The 21,776-nt window shown below is 41.3% G+C and overlaps 1 protein-coding gene across 2 annotated transcripts in view; it reads left to right on the top strand.

The window, feature by feature from the left end:
* The window catches only part of LOC129837428 (cyclin-dependent kinase 14-like), a 208,231-nt gene that overhangs the window by 58,316 nt on the left and 128,139 nt on the right, over nt 1–21,776 (top strand). For both annotated transcript variants that reach the window (XM_055903578.1, XM_055903579.1), the window contains 3 exons: nt 7,950–8,195; nt 18,436–18,530; nt 19,556–19,635. In XM_055903578.1, the coding sequence (XP_055759553.1) occupies nt 7,950–8,195; nt 18,436–18,530; nt 19,556–19,635 (421 nt within the window). The remainder of the gene's footprint in view (nt 1–7,949; nt 8,196–18,435; nt 18,531–19,555; nt 19,636–21,776) is intronic.

Here is a 21,776-nt window from a genome sequence, read left to right as displayed (position 1 = left end):
CAGAGCAATAAATTGTAATTGTTATTATATTTAATTATTATTAAGTTACCACAAAGTGCCACTTACAGTAATTTCAGGAAACACCTCTACCATTTACAGTAATTTCAGGAAGTGCCTCTTTACCACTTACAGTAATTTCAGGAAGTGCTTCTTTACCACTTACAGTCACTTCTTAATAACAGGTAAATACAAAGCATGTCTGCTCTTTCCACTGCTGTCTCTGGGACAGTGGCCTATAGCAACAGCAGGTAGAGTGTAACCTGATCCACCTCTCCCAGCCCATCTGACCTCATTGGAAGTGGGAATGAATGTCACACCTTCCTACATTCTTCCTTCCTCTTGCACCCCATCCCTCATTGATTGCAGGGGCACTTCCACTCTCCCGATCTTAAGAACCGCCCTCCCTCCATCCTCGCACTGCTCTCTAATTGGCCCTACAGGTATATACAGGCAGTGCCTTAAGGAGGTGGATAAGGCTGAGAGGGATGTCACATCACAAAGAAAGATGTGAGAGTGAGAAAGAGAGAGAGAGAAAGACTACCTTCAAAGGATTTGCCTAGTTAGTGTCAGATGTACGCATCACACACGTCATTCATTTACCATTCAGGAACACTGACAACAATATCAACGAGCTCCAAATAGTGACATTGTCTAATACAGTCTTCCCCAGATCTCCACTGTACATCTTCTAATATTCTCCTTAACCCAGATTTCATTGTGTAACTGAACCACTACCGTATATTCTGTAATAATCTATCTAGTTTATATTGTAGTGCAACTAAACCACTACCGTACATTATGTGATGGTTAATTTCTTTACTATCAAATGAGGAGAGACAAATGTATCACACAAGTCAGAGTTATACTTAAACTAAATCTTTATTAATTTCTTAATACGGGAGCAGGTCAATACAACACACACATATAAAGTGAATCTATTGAGTGCTCTACGATACTGATGGCTGGTTGACGAATCACCGAAACATTAACTCATGCTCTGGAATGCGGTATCACCAAAGACATTATAAATCTTCCAGAGGCCCATCCTCAGTAGAACACACATAGATGAGCGTTCTAACAACCCCTTATTCTGTTGCATAAAACAACCATTTGATGCATTAAAAGTATTATAACATAATCTTGCACTTTTGCTTTCGCATTCCCCCATTTTGAGAGTCCTCTCAACTTTAAAGAAAATTACAAGATTTAAAAACATTCATTCATATATAGAAAATGCATACATTCTTCATAAAACAAGAAGCATGAAAGCAATAACTCATTGCATGGATTCCTGCACGTGACCAGCTGCTATAGCACTGGCTCAGCCTCCTCCCAAGAAGCTTAGCACTGTCTCCCATTTCAACCTCCATCACATGAGATGCATACAGTTTATGAGATTCAAAGCTATATCTTCATAGACAGTGAAAATCACATATTTAATGCATAATGCAGTGCATGCAACAATGGAGTTGAATTAAATAAGCTTTAGTTATCTATCACACTCCAATGGATCAGCATGGTGGAAATAACTATTTCCTTCCCTGAAAATAAAATCTTGTTGGACAATTCCAGGTAGTGATGGTTTAAGTAAAATGTATTCCGTTAGTGCCTAATGAACATGACCCAAGACAAGCATCATGATTCCACTACTTATAAGGCAACTCCTATAGTCTCTATGTGCCATTAACAACACACCTGCTATAGTTCCTGAGTGTAATCACTATCATCAAAGATGTAATTTGGTAATGAAAATAAGTCAAATAGATTAGGATTAGTTTCACTCTCCCCATTCACCAATCAATCCATCAGTTTTAAAAATCATTCAGTTTCCAAATCATAATCAAGACCCAATGAATTATCCAAACCAAATTTGCAATGACCATGCTCAGTGATTTAAATTGGTCCTATGACTCAAAGTCAAAAACCCTCAATTTAACACACATCAACATTGGCAGAATGTACATGTATATTAACGTACAGTATAATTATTCTATAATTATACTATTACATTTCTTATCACGATTATAATATAGATCAGTATCTTAATTCATTCTTAATCTAAATAACTATAATTTGATGTAATGTGTAGACCTCTACAATCAACCTGATACCACAAAAGTCTAAATCAATTTTTGGCAGTGTTGACCCCCCCCCCCCCCCTCCCCCCTTCAGGCACTGATTCTTCTGGCGGCTTCTTCATTGTCTTCTTCAGATAGCAGTTCAAAGTGGATGGCCCATGATAATGTCCCAATTTCAATGTCTCACCTGAGCCGCCTTCACCTTCACTACTCCTTATGTCTTGTTTGTCCATTCGTCAACCAGTATACCAGCAACATAAGAGAAGTTTGGAACAGATTTTTTGCCATGCTCACCCCACGTGGACTTCTGTCACACTCCTGATAGAAAAGACATGAGAGAAAAAGAGTTGATAGTTTAGATCGGACGTTGCATACAGGTTGCTGGCTCAGGACTCTTTCGGTAGAAGTGGTGCGGACAGGGCCATATTGAACGCCTTTGTCGCTTTTCTTCAGCCAGTTAGAGGGGGTTTTGATGTACTTGTTGCATTAAGTTAGAGGGGGTTTTGATGTACTTGTTGCATTACGTTAGAGGGGGTTTTGATGTACTTGTTGCATTAAGTTAGAGGGGGTTTTGATGTACTTGTTGCATTAAGTTAGAGGGGTTTTTGATGTACTTGTTGCATTAAGTTAGAGGGGGTTTTGATGTACTTGTTGCATTAAGTTAGAGGGGGTTTTGATGTACTTGTTGCATTAAGTTAGAGGGGGTTTTGATCTCTTCCATGCATTAAGACACAGACTGATGTCACCTTCATGATAACCTCAAGAGAGGACAGATCAGAACAACAGTTCAGTTCATTTTAGATTCAGGAAATCCAGACAAGCATTAACTATATGATAAATTAGTACTTTTACCAAGTATTCTTAATACTAATGTCTAAAGATGTCAAAGAGCATAACAACACATTCTATTGAAACTATTTTTCAAATTGGCTTATACCCCTCATCATACTGTCAACTTCATCGCAGAGCCACAGGATCAGGAAGTTAGACCTATAACCCATTGGGAGAAATCCCAACAATCCAGCAGACCTAATCTGGTGAGATTTGTATCAAAACAAAATAGAACAAACAACACCAACAACACAACAATACTGTACACTCCTTCACATATCACTCAATATGTGTAAACTTCAATCCAAAACCTCACAGGACTGTTACCTCCCCCATTTTGACACATTATGTGAGTAATGTGTATAAAAAGAAAACACTACTACTGGTCAAAAAATAAAACAAAATAGAATTAGAATCACTACCCTTAATAACTCCATACAGAATTGTACACATCCGGTCAAAGGATAATAGACTTAAGGCAGCCTACCCTTAGTCAAAGGCAACACTCTCTCCTTCTTCACATTAGTCCAAATCACAATATGTTAAAGAACTATAAACTTCATCATAATTATCAATATTACAAACTGCATTCAAATCAGTATTACAAATTACCTTAAATTCATTATCCAAATGGCTTTCCAATGAGGGTGATCAAGACACACTGGAAATTCAGGACAGAGGTCAGAGGTCATACAAACCCTTCAAAGTGTTTCTTACTATATTAGACAAGTTGATGAAAAACAGTCAAACATTTCATACACGTCGTATCCTGGGTTTCCAGTACATTTCTTTATCAAAATAATTCACATGTTTAATTGAAACTCAGAAAATAAAAACTTCAGAAAATGCCATGTGTGTGTGCAACTTTAAGATACCTTGGCAGTAAGACAAAAAATGGAAAACTCACTAAACCCAAAGGAAATAGAACACACAAATCAAACATAGTATTTTAAAAACACCATCAAATAGTCATAACAAGTGTGTTGTGTGTGGGTATTTGCAAACCATAAGGTAAAAACAAACAAAAATGGCCAGGCCTTATTTAATTTGATAGTTTACGGTCTTAATCTCACTCACTGCTCTTCCCAAGACCACAGGCCCAGGGAACATTTCAAAGAAAGACAATAAAACCCCATTTTCCCGAAAAAAGACACAAAACATTTTGTTAGCATTCACTATACTACACCGATTCAGCAACCCAAAAGTTTTAACTACAAACAAAACCTGATAATCATGATAAATTCATTGTACTCTCTCAAATCATGAATTGTTTGATTTAATCTATCCCAACGTTTATGTGCGTTTAATTGAGCATGTGCTATCCTTAGACACGGCAACATGTATCTGACAATTCACTCCGACATTATATTACATGACTGGTCTCTTTTTTCCATAACCATGTAAAATTATCCTGGTATCGTTACTAGACCAATGTCAAACAAATATGTAATAGCTGTTTTGCCTTAGATTGTTCCTGTTACCCCTCTAAATGTAATACTTTTTTCTGTCGCAAATGTAGTCAATTTCTCAGCGTAAGGAAACAGTGATATTTGATCCCAGGCATTTAATAAAAAGTAGTTTGAGACGTGATCTCCTACGTCTCCCTTAACATACATACTGTAGGGAACTTCCATCAGTCCCATAAGGAGGAATCCTACTCAAAACACATCAGATACTACAGTGTTTCATTAAGTGAAATCAACACCTAAAAATAAACAAACCATAACCCCTTTCCAGTAATCTAGTAATTTAAACCTGTGCATTAATTTAGTAAAAATATAAACCTGTTGTTTAACAAATCTAGAACCTTTAAAAAGTTGGTGCTGTCTCATCAGCGTAATAGTAAAAACTAACTGTCGCCCACTGTTAGCTATGATGTGTGCGTGCCCCAAGGGTCAGTACTGTTCAGCCTGTACATTAATGATCTGCCTTCTGTCTGTACTGGGTCCGAAGTTCAAATGTATGCAGATGATACAGTGATATATTTGAATGCAAAGAGCAAACAACAAGCTACGCAATAACTCACTACTGTAATAGTCCAGGTTACAAAGTGGCTCAGTGACTCACTACTGTAATAGTCCAGGTTACAAAGTGGCTCAGTGACTCACTACTGTAATGGTCCAGGTTACAAAGTGGCTCAGTGACTCACTACTGTAATGGTCCAGGTTACAAAGTGGCACAGTGACTCACTACTGTAATGGTCCAGGTTACAAAGTGGCACAGTGACTCACTACTGTAATGGTCCAGGTTACAAAGTGGCTCAGTGACTCACTACTGTAATGGTCCAGGTTACAAAGTGGCTCAGTGACTCACTACTGTAATGGTCCAGGTTACAAAGTGGCACAGTGACTCACTACTGTAATGGTCCAGGTTACAAAGTGGCACAGTGACTCACTACTGTAATGGTCCAGGTTACAAAGTGGCTCAGTGACTCACTACTGTAATGGTCCAGGTTACAAAGTGGCTCAGTGACTCACTACTGTAATGGTCCAGGTTACAAAGTGGCACAGTGACTCATGTTTGCATCTCAATGTAAAAAGAACTGTCTGCATGTTCTTCACAAAGAGGACAACTGATGCCACTGAGCCAGATGTCTGTGTGTCAGGGGAGAAGCTCCAGGTGGTATCCGATTTTAAGTACCTTGGCATCATTCTTGATTCCAACCTCTCTTTTAAAAAGCAGGTGAAAAAAGTAACTAAAATAACCAAATTTGACCTAGATAATTTCCAATACATACTTGATTGTTTGACTACAGAGGTAGCAAAACTGTACTTCTAATCTATGGTACTCCCCCACTTAACATACTGCTTGTCTAGTTGGGCCTAAGCTTTCTGTACAACATTAATACCCATTCAGTCTGTCTACAAACAGGCTCTCAAAGTGCTTGATAGGAAGCCCAACAGCCATCATCACTGTTACATCCTCAGAAAGCATGAGCTCCTGGGTTGGAAAAATATTGTGCAATACACTGGCACATGTCTTGTATTCAAGATCCTAATTGGCCTGGCTCCCCCTCCACTCAGTACAGAAAACCCAAACCTATGGCAGCAGATCCACAAGGTCTGCCATGAGAGGTGACTGTATAGTTCCCTTAAGGAAAAGCACCTTTAGTCAATCTGCTTTCTCTGTGAGAGCTTCCCATGTCTGGAACACCTTTCCATCAGACACATCAGAATTTGTTCTTAACTGACTTGCCTAGTTAAATAAAGGTTACATTTTTTTATTAAAATAAAATAAAAAGCAAACATCAATTCACTACCCTATTACTTTTATTATCACTATCCTAGTACTTGTGATAATATGCTAACTATAATGCCAAATATGCTGATTTCAAAGCTGATTTCCACCAAAAACGTTATTAATTCACTTATTCGGTCTCTCTCTCACCTCTCCTCGTGAATGATGTCATTACTGGTTAAAGAGACAGCTGACATTTTTATTAAATAAACTTCTTCGATGCAAATGTTATTGATCAATACAACAAATAAGTCCCAAGTGGAAGGGAAACATCTGTAGGCCCATGAAATCAGCCCCAAAAAAGCTAAATAACTCAATGCATGCACACACTCCTTATGAATATTCATTCATCTGTAGTGTGGATAGGCCTATGCTACATTTTGATTTACACAGTTTATCAATAGAGATTTACCATTCAAATAAATGATTACCATAATGGTGTTATGTAGTTAGATTGATAAAAACAAAGAAAAATTGATTGTTTATTTTAAAAAATTCTAATCATGATGTTGAACTCAAAAGATGCCCAATGATTGAACAGAGCATTAGCTGAGTTCATCTGTCTGGATCAAGAGCCATTCTGTGACTTTGGCTAATATGCTTTCTTGTTTTGCTGTGGTATTGTTTTGGTATTGAGTATTTTTATGCTATTGAGTATCTTGATGGTATTGAGTATCTTGATGGTATTGAGTATTGTGATACAAATAATTATGATATCGGGACGACACTAATTCGCAACTCAAATTCGCAATCGCAATATTTGGTATGAAATTGCACATATCGTGCAGTGCTCATTTTTCATAAATTTTTTAGACAGTTGATGAATGCTTTTTCTCAATCAAATATCAAGACATATTATTTTTTAATCTGTGTAGTTACTTGATTTAAAAAAAAATATATATATCTTTTTAGTGAAACGGGTAGGGAGGACTCTGTTATTGCTTCGATTAAGAATTCTAGCTGTAAAATAAATGTATGTTTTTCTTGGCAGTTCCTCCTGATTTGTTTTTGTTTGTTCCCTGTCAGAAACCCAACTGTGTCGCGTCACTAACCCTAATCCTAACCTGGGTGAGAGAGCTGCTCTGCTCTGAGAGCTGCAAGGTGACTCTTTTGTAGCCTGGTCACTGTGTATGTGTAGTGATTAGAGTAGCAGCTCGTTGGGGAGTCCAGTACTAAATATTTCATCTGAAAGGTAGGCTGTGGCACAACAAGACACGCTGCCTGGTCCTTTTTGGCCAGGGAACAAACACACTCTTTGGTGGCTGTGGAGTAGCCGGTAGGTTGCATTGTGTTAAGAGGGAATGTGTGTGTGTGTTTGTTTATATGTGTGTGTCTGTGTGTGTCTGTGTGTGTGTGTGTGTGTGTGTGTGTGTGTGTGTGTGTGTGTGTGTGTGTGTGTGTGTGTGTGTGTGTGTGTGTGTGTGTGTGTGTGTGTGTGTGTGTGTGTGTGTGTGTGTGTGTGTGTGTGTGTGTGTGTGTGTGTGTAGGCACAGCAGCAATGGGGTGTGAACGAGGCAGCAGCAGAAACAGAGTAAGCTGGTTGCTGTGTTTTGATCAGAGGGATATGGAGATAAAGATCTTCTGACAGAGAGAGGGAGCACTGGGACTCCACAGGGAGGGAGAGATGGAGACAGACAGAGAGATTACATGAAGGTAGATCTAGAGGAGGAGGGGACTAGGTGGGGGGTGGGCAATTTTGGTCCGAACAGTAAATGCAGATGGTATCATTTTCTCCACTTTCATTTTTCGCTCAACCTCTTTGTCCTTTCTCTCCTTCCTCTCTCTGTCCCTCTCTCCTCTCAGATATGTGTCACAAAGATGTCCACACGCAGCGGCCAGGGAAAGGACTCGGTCATCACGCCCCTGGACACCATCCCTGAGGACAGGAAGGTAAGGGTTCAGCGGACACAGAGCGGTTTCGACGCCTTCGAGAAACCCGCCAGCCAGGTGAAGAGGGTGCACTCAGAGAACAATGCCTGTATCTCCTCCAAGGCCTCCTCTACTGGGAAAGAGTCGCCCAAACTTCGCCGACACTCCAGCCCCAGCTCTGTAAGTCTATACAGTAGCCTACACACTGTATGCTACATACTGTATATAAAATACACAGCACAGTTTATAGTATACACAGTTTGTTGTCTACTCACTGAACAGCAGGGATCCTCAACTAGATTCAGCCGTGGGCTGATTTCTTGTTGAGCGGATGGTCGGGAGGCCGGAACATAATGACTAATAATTTGTAGACTGCAAATTGACCGCAAGAAGCCCAAACAGATTGACTAAAACGTGGAAATACGTGGAAATACATGGCAACAGATTTATTAAATAAAAATCACTTGGAGCTGCCTTCCTGGTGTTTTTACAGTCTTTTATGTCCAATATTTTGAAACATTTTATTTAAAAAAAAAACGGTTGTTGATTTTTTGCTCTGGAAAATTTTGGCACCACCCACGTGCCAAATTCGATTGTAGGTGAAGCATTTTTTATTCAATTCACAATTTATTGCTTTTCTTTTCAGCCGAATCTCAGAGTTCTAAAACCGGGTGCAACTCGGTTTCTGCGCAACAGTAGCAGCTAACTAGGAAAATACTTGTAGCTGTAGCCAGCTAGGTTACACCAGTTGGATAAGAAGCTAAGGAAGTTAGCTAGCTAGCTACGTAGGTAAACTCAGCAAAAAAAGAAACGTCCTCTGACTGTCAACTGTGTTTATTTTCAGCAAACTTAACATGTGTACATTTTTGTATGAACATAACAAGATTCAACAACTGAGACATAAACTGAACAAGTTCCACAGACATGTGACTAACAGAAATTGAATAATGTGTCCCTGAACAAAAGAGGGGTCAAAATCAAAAGTAACAGACAGTATCTGGTGTGGCCACTAGCTAAGTACTGCAGTGCATCTCCTCCTCATGGACTGCAACAGATTCGACAGTTATTGCTGTGAGAGGTTACCCCACTCTTCCACCAAGGCACCTGAGTGTTCCCAGATATTTCTGGGGGGAATGGCCCTAGCCCTCACCCTCCGATCCAACAGGTCCCATACGGGCTCAATGGGATTGAGATTCGGGCTCTTCGCTGGCCATGGCAGAACACTGACATTCCTGTCTTGCAGGAAATCAAGCACAGAATGAGCAGTATGGCTGGTGGCATTGTCATGCTGGAGGGTCATGTCAGGATGAGCCTGCAGGAAGGGTACCACATGAGGGATGAGGATGTCTTCCTGTAACGCACAGCGTTGAGATTGCCTGCAATGACAACAAGCTCAGTCCGATGATGCTGTGACACACCGCCCCAGACCATGACGGACCCTCCACCTCCAAATCGATCCCGCTCCAGAGTACAGGCCTCGGTGTAACGCTTATTCCTTTGACGATCAACGCGAATCCGGACATCACCCCTGGTGAAACAAAACTGCGATTCGTCAATGAAGAGCACTTTTTGCCAGTCCTGTCTGGTCCAGCGACGGTGGGTTTGTGCCCATAGGCGACGTTGTTGCCGGTGGTGTCTGGTTAGGACCTGCCTTACAACAGGCCTACTCTCTCAGCCTATTGCGGACAGTCTGAGCGCTGATGGAGGGATTGTGCGTTCCTGGTGTAACTTGGGCAGTTGTTGTTGCCGTCCTGTACCTGTCCCGCAGATGTGATGTTCGGATGTACCGATCCTGTGCAGGTGTTGTTACACGTGATCTGCCACTGCGAGGACGATCAGCTATCCGTCCTGTCTCCCTGTAGCGCTGTCTTAGGCGTCTCACAGTACGGACATTGCAATTTATTGCCCTGGTCACATCTGCAGTCCTCATTCCTCCTTGCAGCATGCCTAAGGCATGTTCATGCAGATGAGCAGGGACACTGGGCATCTTTCTTTTGGTGTTTTTTAGAGTCAGTAGAAAGGCCTCTTTAGTGTCCTAAGTTTTCTTAACTGTGACCTTAATTTCCTACCGTTTGTAAGCTTTTAGTGTCTTAATGACTGTTCCACAGATGCATGTTCATTAATTGTTTATGGTTCATTGAACAAGCATGGAAAAACAGTGTTTAAACCCTTTACAATGAAGATCTGTGAAGTTATTTGGAATTTTTCGAATTATCTTTGAAAGACAGGGTCTTTATATTTAGTTTATATTTATATTTTGCTATGGAAGGTTTTTCCTATGGCTGATCACTTGCGTGTAATCAGAGCACAAACAAATAAGCTAGCGAACATCCTTGGCTGCTGTTATAGCCACTTAGATACACCAAACGTTGGGAACTTGGGAAAACAGCCACGCTGCTTATTTATAATACATGCACATGCAAGAACAAACTTGTCGCTGTTAGAAATTAATTATACAAATTATGTCTTATCTTATGCATTAATCCAGTACGCGCCCTCCTCTGTCAATGCTATTTTCTTCTTGTCTTTATGATACAAATTTGCGCTGACTGATCAACACAGTGTCAAGTTACTTTTCAATCTGAGGTCGTCATCCACAAGTAAAAAGGTAGCAGGGGTGCGGGTTGCATTAAGGATCATGCTTGCTTCCTCAACCTGTGTCCAGTCAAAATAAAATGCCATGCTTGCTCTCTTGGTTATAGGTATGTGATAAAATGTAACTGTGTTCAACACATTGACTGTTTCAGACGGGGAAACAAATGAACCAAGCAAGAGCAATAAACGTTCAATCAGTACTGAGTGAATGAACAAAAAGATTTTGGAATGACCAAAACTTGCCATTTACATATAGTGTCAAGTTGACATACAGTTGAAGTTGGAAGTTTACATACACTTAGGTTGGAGTCATTAAAACTCGTTTTTCAACCACTCCACAAATGTATTGTTAACAAGCTATAGTTTTGGCAAGTTGGTTAGGACATCTACTTTGTACATGACACAAATAATTTTTCCAACAATTGTTTACAGACAGATTATTTAACTTATAACACAAACACACACATGTTTAGACAGACAAAGCACATACTGTACACATACAGTTGAAGTCGGAAGTTTACATTTCACTGAGGTTGGAGTCATTAAAAGTTAACATTATTTCACTTATAATTCACTGTATCACAATTCCAGCGGGTCAGATGTTTACATACACTAAGATGACTGTGCCTTTAAACAGCTTGGAAAATTCGAGAAAATGTCATGGCTTTAGAAGCTTCTGGTAGCCTAATTGACATCATTTGAGTCAATCGGAGGTGTACCTGTGGATGTATTTCAAGGCCTATCCTCAAACTCAATGCCTCTTTTTTTGACATCATGGGAAAATCAAAAGAAATCAACCAAGACCTCAGAGAACAATTGTAGACCTCCACAAGTCTGGTTCATCCTTGGGAGCAATTTCCAAACACCTGAAGGTACCACGTTCATCTGTACAAACAATAGTACGCAAGTATAAACACCATGGGACCACGCAGCCGTCATACCGCTCAGGAAGGAGACGCGTTCTGTCTCCTAGAGATGAATGTACTTTGGTGCGAAAAGTGCAAATCAATCCCAGAACAACAGCAAAGGACCTTGTGAAGATGCTGGAGGAAACAGGTACAAAAGTATCTATATCCACAGCAAAATGAGTCCTATATCGACATAACCTGAAAGGCTGCTCAGCAAGGAAGAAGCCACTGCTCCAGAACTGCCATAAAAAAGCCAGGCTACGGTTTGCAACTGCACATGGGCACAAAGATCGTACTTTTTGGAGAACTGTCCTCTGGTCTGATGAAACAAAAATAGAACTGTTTCACCATAATGACCATAGTTATGTGTGGAGGAAAAATGGGGAGGCTTGCAAGCCGAAGAACACCATCCCAACCGTGAAGCACGGGGGTGGCAGCATCATGTTGTGGGGGTGCTTTGCTGCAGGAGGGACTGGTGCACTTCACATAATAGATGGCATCATGAGGGAGGAAAATTATGTGAAAATTATGTGAATATATTGAAGCAACAAGTAATCAGTCAGGAAGTTAAAGTTTGGTCGCAAATGGGTCTTCCAAATGGACAATGACCCCCAAGCACACTTCCACAGTTGTGGCAAAATGGCTTAAGGACAACAAAGTCAAGGTATTGGAATGGCCATCACAAAGCCCTGATCTCAATCCTATAGAACATTTGTGGGCAGAACTGAAAAGCTTGTGCGAGCAAGAGGCCTACAAACCTGACTCAGTTACAACAGCTCTGCCAGGAGGAATGGGCCAAAATTCACCCAACTTAATGTGGGAAGCTTGTGGAAGGCTACCCAAAATGTTTGACGCAAGTTAAACAATTTAGAGGCAATGCTACCAAATACTAATTGAGTTTATGTAAACTTCTGACCCACTGGGAATGTGATGAAAGAAATAAAAGCTGAAATAAATAATGATTTATTATTATTTAATTCAAACCATAATTTGCAAATAAATTCATTAAAAATCCTACAATGTGATTTTCTGGATTTTTTTCCCTCATTTTGTCCGTCATAGTTGAAGTGTACCTATGATGAAAATTATAGGCCTCTCTCATCTTTTTAAGTGGGAGAACTTGCACAATTGGTGGCTGACTAAATACTTTTTTGCCCCACTGTATATAAATGGCAGTATAAATATGAAATTAGATGGGCGTACTCACAGATCTGGAACATAACATACATAACTGTTACTGATAGTGTGTGATGTACTGTGTGAATATGAATAAGCGTAAGTCGTTTGTCAGCTCAACTTGGGCCAGCTTGAAGAATTTCTTAGCTTCTCAAATGACAGAAAGTGGCACCTGAAAAGGACAATTGTTTACAACCTGTGCTACTTCTCGCATGTATTTGTAACATAATTATGGCATGCATCTGACAGATGAGGGGAAATGACGTCTTCTTTGAGAGTTTGAGAGCTGGTCTCTCCACCGTTCTCCCCTCCGTAGTAGCAAGACTCGCGCACCAGTACACGTCATGCTCCCTGTCCTGTCACATTTGTAAATATTTATTCTTAGAAGGGTTTTGTACTTCTTGTTACAGGTGTTTCTCAGCAGTTTGCCATTTGTCACGGTGTTTGTATCAGGAGTTACTAAAATTGCTATTGACTAGCCACAGGGTCATATGGGCTTTTTTGTTCACCAAGACCTCAGCTGTTCATCGAGACCTGGAATAGTAGAATCAGGTGTGGTAGATCTGGGCTTGAACAAGAAAGCCTGCATAACCCTGTAGCTATTCAAACACAATTTTGGAAATCCCTGAATTGTATGTACAAAGTTTACTATGTCTGATGAATGTACGTTTGATTGTAAATTGTTTATTTTGTAATAACTCACTATTGTTTTCAGGTAGTGTAGTACTAGGCCTTTCTTCAGAAAACTTGAAAGTACATTTTCATGTAAATAGTTAATGGGTACATGTTGATTATTTTGTGTATTTTCCAGGAGCTTTCTCCATTGTCTTGTTAAAAGAGATCAGGGAAAACATTTCCAGTTTATGCAATATTGGCTTAAACGGGGTTCTTTTTTTCGCTTCTCTATAGAAATTCAGCTGTTAGTATTAAATAAATATTCATAACAAAAATAATTCTGTTGCCATTTGTCATTATTGTGTACTTTTACTTGTATTGCTGTGTTTTGCTCCAGCACACATTGTCTTAGTGTGGGGTGGTGGGGTGGAAAGAATACAATACATGACCTTGTATGCGGTACAAATCACATCATTGTGGGAGCACCTCCTCTAAGAGTGTGAATTAGGCTGTTTGAGAAGATTTGAATCCTAAGCAACCTGCATACACATTGTTGGAAGTACAATATACCAACATAGCTACTGTAGTAGGTCAAAGCTGTGTGCTGGAAAACCTTGGTAGAGCATGGGTGAAGTATGCATTGTGATGCTCATGTGAATTTCAGACCAATGCCTACATCTCACTTAAAACATCATTTTTTTTGTTTAAAATGTATACAATACACTGTGCAGTCTATATGTACAGTACTGTACAGTCACTAATATACAGCACACAATGCTATAGCAATAACATCAGACAATAATGGGAGAAAACATAATCGAAACTCAGATTGTATTCTGTATTTGCTAGTGTTTTGTTTTGGCATTTAAAACTAGATTTAGATTGATGTGAGGGTGCATCCGGGTGGGTGTCACCGGAATCATCCGGTTTTCAGGGGGAAAGCAGAGAAGAGGCGAAGCCTCAAAACGGATGCTTCCGTTTTCATCTGACCTCCCTCAGGCGTTTCTGTTACGCCTCCTACGTTAGGTTAAGATTGATGATCTGAAAATGAGAAAACAAGCTAACCAGAATGTCATTTCCATTTGGTGGCTAATTGAATGTTGTTACCAGAAGACCTGTATTGCTTAATCATGTAGATTAGACATGTTTAAAATAGTGTCCTCAATGTATTTTCATTTAGCTCAATTATTATTATTGTACACACACAATAAGATGTACTAACTATTATATTATTCTTGACTGATTGCCTGTCGGCATTTCTGTAATTTGTTTGTAATTTTTCAGTATGATTTGTTTGGGCCACAACACATCTAACAATGTAAATTGATGTTAAGTGTAATGTAATGTAAATGTAATGCTTAGGCGACTGTAGCCATCAGACATCTTTCCCTGCCTACTTCTTTTATCAACATTTCATGCTGAACCACTTATATTCCAGTGATGTTCTAGTATTTCCAATAGTGCATGGGTGCACAGCTCTGAGCTACAGTCCTCACGGACCACAGTCCTGCTGTTAGGTTTCAGCCCTCTCTCCCTGACATGTAATCAACCAGTTAATGCTACTGACTGGCCAGAAGGTCCACACACCTGGCTCACCAGATTGTAATGAATGTCTAATTAAAAGCCAAGGACAAACACCTGGTGTACGCTGCCCCTGCTCCCCTTGAGGACCAGAGCTCTGCACTCTTGTTGTAGAACATTAAATGGTTAATGTCAAATAACTTCAGTAGGGTCTTTAGCTCACAGTACTGTACCAGCATGGGGTAGGCAGGAAGAGACCTGGGGTATGTACCATCCACCACCAGAGGACAGAGAGAGGACAGAGAGAGGACAGAGAGAGGACAGAGAGAGGACAGAGAGAGGACATAGAGAGGACAGCGAGAGGACAGCGAGAGGACAGAGAAAGGACAGAGAGAGGACAGAGAGGATAGAGAGAGGACAGAGAGAGGACAGAGAGAGGACAGAGAGAGGACAGAGTGAGGACAGAGTGAGGACAGAGTGAGGACAGAGTGAGGACAGAGTGAGGACAGAGAGAGGACAGAGAGAGGACAGAGCGAGGACAGAGCGAGGACAGAGCGAGGACAGAGCGAGGACAGAGCGAGGGGGAAGGGGTCAAAGCCTAGAAACAGATATAAAATAAAGGCTGAAAGAGAGAACCCCAGATAGAATCCATTTGGTTGAACATTCATAGACATGAAAAATGCATGAGATGTACAGTACAAGGGGCACCTAGCCTGCAGGAGGAGACAGAAAGAGAGGGAGAGAGAGATACATTGAATTGAGAGAGAAAGGCAAGCTGAATTGTAGCCCCCCAGGACCCCCACCTTACCCCTCTACCCAGAGACCTCCAATTCCTTGTTAACTGGTGGGGAAATTAAGTGGGGTTATCCGGCCAGGTAGTAGGCTCTCAGCCAATCAGGCTAGTGATGTGTCTCACCCTTAACCCTGACCTCAATTTCTCTAATAATCAACCTGTGTACTTCTAAACCATCAGGCCAACGATCCACTGGAGAGCCGCTTCACACATGGACTGGCCCTGAGTGTGTGTTTGTGTTGGCTCACCAGGCTGTTGGCTGAATAAACTACCCTTAGTACTCCTGTGTTTGTTGGAGGTATCTTTGGGGATATATCTGGTCCTGGATCAGGACCTAGTCCCTTTACTATATAACAGACACTAGCTGAGTGTGTTTGTGTTGCAGTAGATTCTGTGTTGCAGCAGATTCCATGTTGCAGCAGATTCTACGTTGCAGCAGATTCTATGTTGCAGCATATCCCGTTGTTGGTCCTACCAGACCCTACAGGGGCCTTTAACAGCCCGGTATTTGGCCTGTAATAGGTTGAGATGTGTGAGCTGCCTGCAGTCAGTCCATCTGGGTTTCACAGATACTGTTTCACTTCCTGTCATCTCACAGGGGAATTTCTTTGTTTATTAAACCCTCAGAAATGCTGCATGGACTTATTAGTGGGGCAGCAGGAGATGACTAGATAGCAACCAGAGGGAAAAAGACACTGCTAAAAGCTGTGAGTGCGTGTTTGCATGTGTGTGCTTGTGTGCTTTTTTGCATGCGTGTGTGTGTATGTGCGCGCACATGCGTGTGTGAGCGTGTGAGCGTGTGTGCCCACACTGCCCAGAGAGAGACAGTGATGACGGGAGAACTGAGTTATTCCCCAGGGATTGTCTGGAATGTGTTGGAGCTTTCCCTGATCTCTCGCCTGGTCCACTCGCTCTTTAAATGATAAAACAGAGACATTACAGCAGCCAGACGTTAACCTCTAGAAGCCCCTGTATTTAAAGTATGACAACAGTAAGAGAGAGCAGACATATTTTATATCTGTCTGCCACCAGGGCTGAAATGCTATGTCACTGAAATGACAGACAGGTCCACAACAGGTTACATTGCTGTCAGTCATTGTTCTTTTCGGTTATTCTTAAAGAAAATAATTCAATGTAAGAGAAAGTCTAGAGTCTTGATGACACACAGACACATGCACGGATGCAAGCACAGATGCGCACACACACACACACACACACACACACACACACACACACACACACACACACACACACACACACACACACACACACACACACACACACACACACACACACACACACACACACACACACAGTTTCCTCCAGAGAAGAGTTGCTGATGGAGGTTGAAACTTTCTAGTTGAGTTCATTTTGGGCCTGATTGTCTGAGATAGAGAGAGATTTTGGAGGAAGCTGAAATGTCAGGTGCAGTGTGTTATGGGTAATGGGTTTTTTCTCACTCCATTTCTGTGAAGAGTTCAAGACGAATGCATGAGTGTTAATTCTCACTCTCTCTATCTCTCTGTCTGTCTGTCGGTCTGTCCGTCCGTCCGTCCGTCCGTCTCTCTTCTATTTCCTTTATTGTCCCCGTATCTAAATCATTAGATTTAACATTGTTAAATGTCTGTAACATTAGTAAGAGTATATCAAATCGAACAGGCCCTAAATATGACACACTATTATACCCTGGCCAGGTATTAAACCCAATTGATATGAGAGTTTATCAAAAATGTATTTGTTTTCGAATTCTTTGTGGGTCTGTGTCTGAAATATGTGTCTCTAATATGGTCATACATTTGGCAGAAGGTTAGGAAGTGCAGCTCAGTTTCCACCTAATTTTGTGGACAGTGTGCACATAGCCTGTCTTCTCTTGAGAGCCAGGGCTGCCTTCGGTGGCCTTAATTCATCTGACTGGTGTCACCTCTGTCACCGTCCCATGGTCCTCCATGATCCATCATGATCCCCATGTAACGCTTAGAGAGAAATATGACACGGTCAGGATTTGTTCCACCTCTATAGGACCTACCTGCTGTTTTACAATGATAGAACGGGTACTATCTTCATTCAAACATTGATAGGACCCATCATATTTTCATTCAACAGTTGATTGTCAATACCATGCAGCCAAAACTCGTTTAATAAAATGGTTGTACCTGCATAGCATACACGTTCTGTACAGTTATCTTACCAATGAACTCTAGAAATATGAAAATTAGTTAGAAAAGTGTGGAATAGGGGTCTGAAGTGGCTTAAAAGCAATATTCTCTTGAGATCTTCTGAGATAAACGAAGCATATACTACTATTTATTTTCTTTCAATCGTGTTCGGTCCTGCTAGCTGCAGCAGTGGTATTTCCTCCAGACCTTTATTACAGAGTCTCTGTGTGTGAAATCCTACACAACCCATTTCCTGGATGACTGGAAGCTTTCCATCATCCAGAGTAGAAACCAGTGAAACAGACCGTGCCATTTTTCTACAGGCTGTGTGCCAGCAGGTTCACAAGTGTCTGGTGTTACAGAGTGGATCTGGTGTTGTTGTCTTTAGGCCTCTTGACCCAAACCACAACATCTACGGTACCATGTCCCTCCTTGTGAAATAGCACGTATAGTAGCTTTCTTAGGGTTAACATTATTGTTTGGTAACAATGCCATTACATCAGCCAAACTCCCAAGTGATGTGGCTCTTCCATAATCTACACAGATATAAGATTGTCCCGATGGCTGCTCTCTCACTTAATACAGCCAAACTGAGTCCTCTCTACTGTAATTGGTGTCTCTTTTCCTGAATGATGTTCTCTCTCTCTCTGTTTCAGCCCACAAGCCCCAAGTTCGGGAAGGCTGATTCTTATGAGAAGCTTGAGAAACTGGGAGAAGGCTCATACGCTACAGTATACAAAGGGAAAAGCAAGTGAGTGCCTAAACAATATTAATATAAAGGTCCAATGCAGCTGTTTTTATCTCAATATCAAATACTTTCTGGGTAACAATTAAATACCTTAGTGTGATTGTTTTCAGTTAAAATGTTTTTAAAAAAATGCTTCTTAGCAAAGCGCCATTTCTCAAGCAAGAATTTTGCTAGAACTGTCTGGGAGTGTTATGAGTGGGAAAGGGAAAGGTTTGGAACTCTCTTTCTTATTGGTTTATTAACTAATTTACCGTCTGATGATGTCACCAGGCAGGCCAAAACTCCATCCCACCAAAATAGACTGACATTTCAGGTGGTCTTTTCAAACAGCTCTTACACTAAAAGGGCATTATAATAATTTTCACAATTTCACAGTATTATTCCAACCTTAAAGTGTGGAAATATATATATATATAACACAGGAAAATCATGTTTTTGACTGCACTGCATTTTCCGCATTTCCTACATAACTGTATATGACCATTTGAAATGCACATAACTGCTTGTAATCATGAAGCAGTAAATTAAGGATAATAACAATTACTGTCCATATTCCATATTCTTTGATTTTCATATTACACTAATAAAAAATCTGCACTTCCCAACCATGAAATACAATTTGTTTTATTAAATCACTTTGGAATGGAATTATTTAATGATTGTTTAAGGGTTATTATTTTGTTATTTTCCTTTTTCCTGTTCGTGCATAGCGGTAAAAAGGTTCTGATAATTAAAATGTAGCAAATGAAAATGTCATAGCCGTAAATGGATTGAAATGTTTTGAGGTATTTTCTCACTGTAATGAAGTTACTTTGTATGTGTTTTTCTTCACTACAATTGATTTGATTGGTGAGGTTCATTTTATTTAATCTTCTGGTCTTCTACTAAGTCTCACCCCAGTGCTCCTAAATTGCATTTCATTGACTTACAGAAATCTACCATTCTCTCCACTGCCTGCCTCATTATTGAGTCCTTTTTTCATTGGATGAAGTGTAACGTGTTTGGGTGCCTTATCTTCTTGTTGCCAGGGTGAACGGCAAGCTGGTAGCCCTGAAAGTGATTCGTCTGCAGGAGGAGGAGGGGACACCGTTCACCGCCATCAGAGAAGGTTGGTCTCTGTCACACCTAGAAGGGTTACATTAGGATTAGGCTCCTGTAAAGTCTTAATACTGTAGAGTTCACTTTAATTGGACTTTAAGAGTTTGAAGATAAGGTTAAGTGTTGTTATTCTAGGTACTTGGGTTAAGTGGACTTCTGTTTGTGTAATGGTGACTGTTAGTTCAGAGGGTTGTTGTCACCTTTCTGACCTTTATTTCCTTTGTTTTGTCTTTATTTAGTATGGTCAGGGCGTGAGTTGGGGTGGGCAATCTATGTGTGTTTTTCTATGTTGGGGTTTTGTGTTCAATCAGAGGCAGCTGTCAATCGTTGTCCCTGATTGAGAATCATACTTAGGTAGCCTGGGTTTCACTTTTGGTTTGTGGGTGTTTGTTTCCGTGTCAGTGTTTGTCGCCACACGGTACTGTTTCGTTTGATCATCGTTTATTGTTTTTGTTCCTGTGTTCAGTTTTTGGATTTATATTAAAGACATGAACACTTACCGCGCTGCGCTTTGGTCCGATCCTTCTACCACCACAGACGATCGTTACAGTCGTCAGAGAGAGGGGAGCTAACGTCTCTAACAAAAAATGTCTCATCTAGAAAAGCCAAATCCGAAGCCTTTACCAGCACAGCCCAATTGCCTCTGGTGTTAGTTAGATAAGGATCTGACTGAGTTTCAGCCTCATAAAAACCAACAACCCATCCCATGGGCCATGTCTACCTTATTCGTCTGCATAGCGTTCTGTCATGGCACTGGGCTAAATCACTTCAGAGGGATGTTCTTGGCGCTGGGATGCTTTCTCCTGGTCCCTGGCCGTGTGTCACAGCAGGTCAAGTTGTGTGAAGGCCGGCTAGCAGTCTTTGGTGTTCTGGCTAACTGGAGCTGAGTGGCTAGAAGGCTTGGAGGTTCCTGAATGTGAGGGTGCGTGTAAGAAATATGTGGCAGACTCACCTCCATAGGCAGATCCGGGCCTGGCTGGGCTGGAGCCTTGCTTCATTTAGATGAGAAAATTAGATGAGAAAACGATTCTGGCTGTTTGATCTGTGGGATCCTGGGCTGATGAACTGAGCTGAGAGCCATGCACCAGCCCCTCTTCACTCCTCCTCATCCCCACCCCGGCCTCCCTCCCTCCCTTCCTCCCCCATCCCTCTCTCCCCCGGTGAGCAGATCAGAAAAGCACTTTGAAATTTAACTAATTCAGCGATTACTGGGCCGAGATGCTCCCAGAGTGGAAACGTGGACAGAATTAAAGGGCGGTGTTGAAAGCAATCCCTGCACCCCTGAGAGAGGACCCAGGTGTGTGTTTGTGTATGAGTGCGTGAGTGCATGCATGTGCGCATCCGTGCATGTATCAAGGCGTGCGTGTGTGTGTGCATGGGCGCACACAATAAAATGACCAACACAGCCAGTCTCTGTGTGTCAGGAGGGAAGGAGGGACTGATGTATAGACCATATAGATCTTTAGCTAAATTGGTGTAGCAGCATTTGAGGTAGCTCGTGTCTATACCACTAGGACAGATATGTGTGTGAGGAGCATTGCCTTTGATCTTTAGGGGTTTCAGTGCTTTAGGTGTTAATGCACAATGGCTCTGTGCTGTGTGCTCTGCAAATCAGGATGCCGTTGGTTTTCTCTCTAGCTGTGCCCTTGAAACAGAATTGCTGTTTGCTAAATTAATCACATTCGCAACAGTCTGAAAATCCCATTTAGGCTTCTCATAATAAAAACACACTTAATATGCCGCTCCCGCTCTCTGTTCCAAATGAAACCGTTCCCTGTGTTGTTTAGCTCTTAACGAGATAAGATTTCTGACAACTGTTTGTTTGGCCCAGCCGTGGTGATTGTGTCTCCTCAGTAATGGGTGGAGGGAGAGGTGGAGTCGTAGTGCCTCAGATCACATCTTTCAAACACATGAAAAGGCGTTGTGTGAAGTGTTCTCTCCCTCCGTAGCCACCAGTTGAAACAGCGCAGCACGGCTCCTCCAGCGAGGGTTTAGAGCGACGCTGACTATTACCACTAATTGCTCTGTTCACGCCCGGCCCGCAAGCTGACACAATAGACACAGAGCTTTGCATCCCAAATAATGGGAGTGATGGGGTCTCTCTCTCTCTCTCTCTCTCTCTCTCTCTCTCTCTCTCTCTCTCTCTCTCTC

This window comes from Salvelinus fontinalis, chromosome 38 (assembly GCF_029448725.1).
Source record: "Salvelinus fontinalis isolate EN_2023a chromosome 38, ASM2944872v1, whole genome shotgun sequence".
In the NCBI taxonomy this organism is placed as follows: domain Eukaryota; kingdom Metazoa; phylum Chordata; class Actinopteri; order Salmoniformes; family Salmonidae; genus Salvelinus; species Salvelinus fontinalis.
Note: the sequence above shows the minus strand (reverse complement) of the source record. Positions and strands in the feature narration are given on the sequence as shown.